Source organism: Brassica napus, chromosome C8, assembly GCF_020379485.1.
Source record: "Brassica napus cultivar Da-Ae chromosome C8, Da-Ae, whole genome shotgun sequence".
NCBI classification, from domain to species: Eukaryota; Viridiplantae; Streptophyta; class Magnoliopsida; order Brassicales; family Brassicaceae; genus Brassica; species Brassica napus.
Window position 1 is genome coordinate 24,411,295 of NC_063451.1, and position 8,068 is coordinate 24,419,362.

Below are 8,068 nucleotides of genomic sequence, written 5' to 3' on the forward strand. Positions count from 1 at the left end.
AAACCGTAAAATCGAGTTTTCTCGCCAAAATCACAAAATCGAGTTTTCCCGTCAAAACTGAAAATCAAGTTTTCCCGCCAAAATCGTAAAACCGAGTCTTCCCGCCAAAATCACAAAATCGAGTTTCTCCGCCAAAATCGAAAATAGAGTTTTTCCGCCAAAACCGTAAAATCGAGTTTCCCGCCAAAACCGAAAACCGAAAACCGAAAACCGAATTTTTCCGCCAAAACCGTAAAATCGAGTCTTCCCGCCAAAATCCCAAAATCGAGTTTTCCCGCCAAAACTGTAAAATCGAGTTTTCCCGCCAAACCGAAAATCGAGTTTTCCCGCCAAAACCGTAAAACCGAGTCTTTCTGCCAAACTCACAAAATCGAGTTTTCCCGCCAAAACCGTAAAATCGTGTTTTCCAGCCAAAACCGTAAAATCGTGTTTTCCAGCCAAAACCGTAAAACCAAATTTTCCCGCCAAAAACGTGAAAACGATTTTTACCGCCAAAACCATAAAATGATTTTTTCCGCCAAAACCAAAAATCGAGTTTTCCCGCCAAAACCGTAAAATGTGTGTTTCCGTATAAACTGTAAAATCGAGTTTTTCGTCAAAAACACACAATCACATTTTTTCACAAAAAAAATAATTAATTAACTATCCCCCTCTATATTAAAAGAGAAGTCACTTTAGTGATTTCTGCTGACATGGCATTAATATAGAGCTTCTCAGGAAAATTGTTATAATTCTATTGGTCGATTTTTTTGAATTTTATTTTTCATTTATTTTAATCAATCGCTTATATAGACAAGCCCAAAACTATTGTCGATTTCGTTAAGCCCATATATAGCTAGGGGGATAATAATTATCGATTTAATTTAGCCTTGGGCAAGATTTAGAACTAAGACAAATGTTAAAAACTTTCCTTATTATTCAAACAGTAAACTTGCGCATGTTGATATCATATTAATTACATTTGCTTAGAAAATATTTTAATGTTTCTAATTAGGTTGTTTGTTTTTAATAACTCACCTTTCTAATATTGATTACTTGCGCAAGTTGAAATCATTAAATATGCAAATAACTTATTGACAAAATTTGTTTTTAATAACTTACCTTTCTAATATGGATTACTTGCGCAAGTTGAAATCATTAAATATGCAAATCACTTATTCACAATACACATTTAATATCTTTCTTTAAGCGTTTGATTTATTTATTATGCAAATTATTGTGCATCGTTAATATGAAAAATAAATCGACTGTATATATATTGAAAATAACCCAAATTCTTGAATGGCTCTACCGATCATGCGTCTCTCTTCTCCCAACAGGGCAAGAAAGGTCCTAACCAGGACGCCATGATTGTTTGGGAGGTGCGTTTGTTCTGTTAAAACCAATTTTGTTAATTAGTATGTGTACATTCTCATTAAATGTATTACTTCAATATAGTTCTTGTTGCTGTAAATTCTATATAACTATCTTCATTTACTTTCTAAAAGTATGCCATCAAATGTTTTACTCCAAGGACCATTGGTTTAATTGTCAAATATATAAGTTTTTGAAGTTTTATCTTTTTAATAAGTTGTATAGGCTTAGTGTCACTCAGCTGAATATTTGATTTTTTTTTTGAAATGTTTTAGAATTTTGGGTCAATGGAGGACACTGTATTTTGTGGTGTATTTGATGGACATGGTCCTTACGGTCACGTTATCGCAAAGAGAGTAAGGGATTTGCTTCCGCTCAAAGTAGGCTCTCACTTGGAGTCCTATCTCTCCTGCGAGGAGGTTCTTAAAGAGATCAGCCTCAACACTGCTGACAGAATGACCTCTGACAGCCTTGTGCAAATATCTGCTAATGGTGAATCCCGAGTCTACAACAAGGATCAGGATATGGTTCAGATGCTGTTGACCTCGATTGTCAAAGCCTACAGATTCATGGACAAGGAATTGAAGATGCAAGTGGATGTTGATTGCTTTTGTAGTGGTACTACTGCAGTTACTATGGTTAAGCAGGTAGATAGTTGGACCAAATATTCTCATGTTGTGTCTGAGTTTTGTTGCGAAAAGTCCTTTTCATTTGTATTTTTTTTTGTTCTTTAGGCTATTTGGTTTAGGGTCAACATCTTGTTGTTGGAAACATTGGGGATTCAAGAGCAGTATTGGGTACGAGGAATAAAGAGAATAAACTTGTTCCTTTTCAGTTAACTGAAGATCTCAAACCAGATGTTCCAGGTTATTTTACTGCTACATCTTCCTCTTCACAAAGGTTTTTATAACCAGTTCCATCATCCTTAAGTTCTTCTTACGGAACTACTGTGAGGAAACTTTAGTTTTAGCTTTTAAGCATTTGAGAAGATATTTTGGTTTTTATCAATTAAAGTTGGGAGTTTTGATGTTACCAGCTGAAGCAGCAAGGATAAAGAGATGCAACTCACCTGGTCTGGCCATGGCGCGTGCTTTTGGAGATTTTTGCTTTAAGGACTTTGGTCTCATTTCTGTGCCTGACGTGTCCTACCGACGCCTCACTGAGAAAGATGAATTTGTTGTCTTGGCAACTGATTGGGTAAGAGATATCACACTGTCAATGAAATAGTATTAGTAAAAAGTCCAATAGTTCTGAATAAATGCATATAATAGAGGTACAAAACTATTTGGTCTCTTAAGTGTGTTCTTGAAACTTTGCTAGATATGGGATGTATTGACGAATGAAGAAGTTGTGGAGATTGTAGCGAAAGCACCAACACGTTGCACAGCTGGTCGAGCCTTGGTGGAAGCTGCAGTGAGGAATTGAAGATGGAAGTTCTCCACTTCAAAAGTCGATGACTGCGCTGTAGTTTGCCTCTTCCTTTGACTCGAAACCAGACAAATTATCAACTGCTTCTTTCTCAGTGGATAAACACATCAGCAATGGCCTTACTGAACCTGATACAACATCAACGTCAACTCCAGGCTCGGGAACCAAATCACCTCACACTCGTGACAACCAAAGAGTACGGAGATAGAACAGAGGCAGGAGGTGAAAATGTGAGATTAGACTTTGTCTATCTCTCTTGTCTATCTCTCTCTCCCTTTCAGTTTTTTTAGTCTCTAAATGTCTCTTATGCTCTATGTTCCCGTCAAAAGTCACTGTTTGTATATATAACAATGCCAATACTTTTGCTACAGTCTCTCTTTTTTTTTCCTTTTTTTTGTAAATAAATTTCTGAAGCCGCATTTCTGTTTGTTTGAGCAATTTTTATATGTTAGAAATCGCATCTGTTTTTTAGACCAAAAGTGCTGTTTAGAGTGTTTGCCCTGCTTTTGTGCCTTTAAGGCTTTATTTTGGTTTGGATGCTGAGAGGCACATAAATCCAAGGCAAGAGTCCTTGAATCTTGATCCTTCCTCAGATAACATCAGAGTTTCAGAAGAACTGATAAATAGTGAATCTAAAATGTGGCATGCCAATGAATCTTTTTCAAATAGTTGTAAATCAGATGATCAATCTATACCGACTTTAAATTTTTTGACCCAGTTTAATTATAAGAGACCCTAAATTTTCTCTATTTATTAGAAATTTCATGACCCTTTTAACAGAGGCTTATGGAGTGGTGAATTATTTCCGGAATGACATCGGAACCACCTACAATAGCCACCATGAAAGAAAAGTCATTATAGCCACCTAAAAAGGAGAAGAAACACATCAAATATGTTTTGTAAGAAGAAGAATGGATGATAAAATCAGTGAATTTTGAAGCCAAACTATAGGGTAAGTTCTTCACTCATATGTCTATCTATAGCCGAAAACGGATCTTCATTTATAACTTTGGTTTAAGAGTTATGATCATTTCTCCAAAACTGATCAATACAGATCGGATCAGTGAACAATCAACTTCATGAGCGATTTCTTGTCAATCTAAAAGGGACCAAAGGGTGATCTAGGTGTCTTTGGGAATATCTCACTATCATCTACTCCAAAATAAATTTCATTTATAATATTATATCGTCAAATTAGTTAAATATATGGTCACACTGTAGTGCTAAGTCAATAATATCATATATATTAAGTGGATGACGTAACATACAAATTTTTTGGGTTTTTTTACTATATGTTTTTGTATATATCATATTTATTTTTATTTATAATTTATTAATAATAGATATAAAACAATATTGTTGTATTCTACGCTATGTAATCATCATAGGAAAATACATCAATAATCTATTACTATTAGTAAAAATATATTTGTATACACTTTAAAAATATATATAATATCATAAATGAAATTTATATAACTCATTTTCTTACAATAAAATAAATAAATTATTAAAAAATAGAGTTTATCTGTCTTTTATATTTTAAGGTCTACGTTCATCTTTACTAATTTATGTTTTCGTATTTCTTAATTAGATATATTACTGCATGTGAGTCGTCGTGGCGGATTCTTGCTTTTCCTACACATTTTTGTACTACTGCTGTAGAGAAACTTGGATTTCATCTTCCGGATCAGGAGCTGGTGTTTTTTTTATGAAGATGAACCTATTGAGAGTATTCTCAACAAAAAGACTATCAACCAATCCATGTTTTTGGCCTGGTTCATAGCAAACAAAAAAATACCCAGAGGTAAGAGAGTTGACATTTGTAACTATTTCCAACAAAATTTGTTTGGAAATCAGGTACGAGAGAATGGGTACCACGGAGACAAGGCTTTGCGATAGGGAGGATTACGCATATTCATCCAAAATATGTTGTCTACAAACAAGTTTTTCAGAATATTCCGTAGTCACGGTACGTAATTTTAATCTACTTTTTTTTTTCAAATACAAATTTTAAAATATATAAACTGTTCCAATTATTTATTTTTTGTATTTGCCAGATGGGTTGTGATGAGTTAGGAGACCGATGACGGTATGTCAATTTAATATTATTTCGTGTTCAATAAAATTTAGAAATTTATAAATCTATCAAATAATGTTAACCCGTCAAATTGCTTACAAAATTTATTTAATTTTTTGCAGGTTTCTAATTGAATTTGCTTTCTTTATCGAGAATTCTACTTCATAATTTATATTATTTATAGATAATATTTTCAATTTTATTATATTTTCTTTTAATATGTCTACATGAATGTTTGTTTATTATTTATGGAAAAATAATATTATTCACCTAAAATAAAGAATTACGACACATATACAATAAAATTCTAATTAATGATAATATAAAATTTGTTACTTCTAAAAATATACACTATTTATTCCATTTTTTGAATGAAAGTATCTTCTTAAACACACAAAATATTTTGTGACGTTGTAATTATATATACACACAATATCTGCCTCTTCATACTGATATTACTTTGTTCCCTCTCGTCCATCTTAAATATTGACTACCAGCTTTTTTCCATGGCTGATGAATTCTCCCAAAGACGGTGGTATCATGTTGTAAAAGTCGTTACTTCTAAAAACTATATAATATTTATTCCATATTTTGAATTTTCTTATGTCTGCACCCTGTGCGGACCGGTCACCTAGTAGTAAGTTAAATGGGTTAAAAGAGTCTCCATTAATTTTAAGTAGAACTTATTTAATAAATGGGTCTTAAAAGGGTTACTCATTTAATACTCGAATAGCTAAATGAGTCTAAATGGGCATTTGTTTTTTATCAAAACCCATTTAGGCATGTGGGTTTCAAACCCATTTTAACATCCTTAGTTATCGCAGTAGATAAAAGAGTTTCTTAGTCTGTAGGTCCCGCAAAAATGTTAAAAATCGGTGACATAAACCACCAAATAAGTATCGCTTGTTGAGGGTTTTTTTACTGTTCGCAGACCCCACCGACACGTGGCAGCCCGCAATTGGTTCAATTTTAATTTTTTTTTTAAATCAGACAAAAAAAATTAAGAAACCTGTAACGGTTTTTGCGATAATCCTGCTCTAAGGATTCCATTTAGTAAGGCTGTAGAAATGACAGTTGGCAGATGTAGGGAAGCCAAGACAGCAAACATAAGGTGAGAGATCACGTGGTGTGAAGGAGAAGGAGGCATTGGTTTTTTATTTGACAGACCATGTCAAGAAAACTGTTTCTGTAAGGGTTTTCTTATTACGTTCTTAGGTCAATGACCTCTCATGTATACATCGACACTTTCCTATATCGAGAGTATCATAATAATGACACATTGATACTCTTTACATATTTGTTTACAACTGAATATATTCCTAAAGGAATATATCCTTAACACCCCTCCTCAAGCTGGAGCATGGAGGTTGCAAATGCCCAGCTTGCCCATGAATCCTTCAAACTCTCGACTGCCCAATGCCTTAGTGAAAATATCCGCTAGCTGATCCTTTGTAGAGACATATCGTGTAGCAATGGTTCCTTTGACAATCTCGTCACGCACAAAATGGCAGTCCGTTTCCACATGTTTTGTTCTCTCATGAAAAACTGGATTCTCACTGATGTGTATCGCAGCTTGGTTATCACAGTAAAGAGGAATAGGTTTCTTTAGTATGATACCAAGAGCTTTGAGTAGTCCGCGCAGCCACAAGATTTCTTTCAGTGTGAATGCCATTGCTCGGTACTCAGCTTCAGCCGATGATAACGACACCGTAGGTTGTTTCTTAGTCTTCCAAGAAATAGGAGATCCTCCTAGTTGAATAAACCAGCCTGTTAATGATCGTCGCGTGAGCGGGCACCCCGCCCTGTCTGCATCACACCACGCGGTCAATTTGAGCTCAGTGTCAGCTCGTAATAAGATGCCTTGACCGAGACTTCCTTTCAGATATCGTACGACACGTATAGCTGCCTCCCAATGAGTCTTCCAAGGCTTGTGCATAAACTGAGATAAAACATGAATGGAATAGGCAAGATCAGGGCGTGTGTTGCTCAGATATATGAGCTTACCGACCAGACGCTGATAGGCCTTAACATCGCTTAAGTAATCACTTTCATCAAGAGCAAGTTTATGATTATGTTCTAACGGAAATGACACTGGTTTAGCTGCTAAAAGCCCCGTTTCGGTAGAATATCAAGCACATACTTCCTTTGACACAAGTAGATCCCAGCTGGACTTCGAGCAACTTCAATACCCAGAAAATATTTAGAAATTCCCAAGTCCTTCATGTGAAAACAGGTACTCAAGTAATCTTTAAAACCGGTGATAAGCTCTCGAGTACTTCCTGAAATGACCAGGTCGTCTACATAAACCAGAACATGAAGACGTTTGGAGCTCTTTTCCATCGTGAACAAGGAATAATCAGACAGACACTGAGTGAAACCGTATCCCACCAATGCGGAGTTTAGCTTCTCGAACCAATAACGCGGAGCCTGTTTTAGGCCGTAGAGAGATTTACTTAGTCGACAGACCTTGTTTTTGTCTGAACTGCGATAACCTGGAGGTAGTTTCATGTAGACTTCTTCTTTCAAATCAGCATGAAGAAAAGCATTATGAACATCCATCTGATGAATTTCCCAATTAAGAGATGCAGCCTGTTGCATGAAACTTCGTACCGTAGTGATCTTGGCTACTGGAGCGAAGGTTTCATTGTAGTCATCTCCTTCGACTTGACTGTTCCCACACACAACCAATCTAGCCTTATATCTTTCCAATGTACCATCAGCTCGGAACTTCAAGCGAAAGACCCATTTGCATGATAGAGCCTTTTTTCCCTTTAGGCAGTGTCACAATGTCCCAAGTCCCACTTTCTTCCAATGCATTTATCTCATCACGAGATGCAAAGCGCCAATTTTCATCTTCCATTGCTTCCTTGAAGCTTCTTGCTTCGTATGCAGTTGTGATTACCGCTAAAAACTTCCAGTGACTTACTGAAAATACCGAGTAGTCCACATATGTTGAAATTGAATACCGAGCTGCTGTTGGATCTGGATCCATACGTACCGTGCTCATAATATAATCATGCAGCTTGACTGGAATATTCTTCTGTCTTTGTCCTCTACCGAGTTGTACTACCTCCATTTGATGAGAAGGTTGATCCAGGTGAGGGGCTTGATCAGAGGAGACAACAGGAGCTTCCAAGTTTTCTGCATTTTCATCAGTTTTATCAGACATCTGTATCGGAGAAGCATCTGCCTCAACTTGACCGTCTT

General features: G+C 35.8%; 1 protein-coding gene across 1 annotated transcript; it reads left to right on the forward strand.

Moving 5' to 3' along the window:
• Positions 1–1,271: 1,271 nt before the first annotated feature.
• On the forward strand, positions 1,272–4,835 carry LOC106408872 (probable protein phosphatase 2C 74; the record flags this gene model as incomplete). Its single annotated transcript, XM_048766847.1, has 4 exons — positions 1,272–1,361; positions 1,629–2,000; positions 2,102–2,219; positions 2,390–4,835. Coding segments are annotated over 4 exons (771 nt in total), but the record flags the coding sequence as incomplete, so codon positions are not given.
• Positions 4,836–8,068: the final 3,233 nt, after the last annotated feature.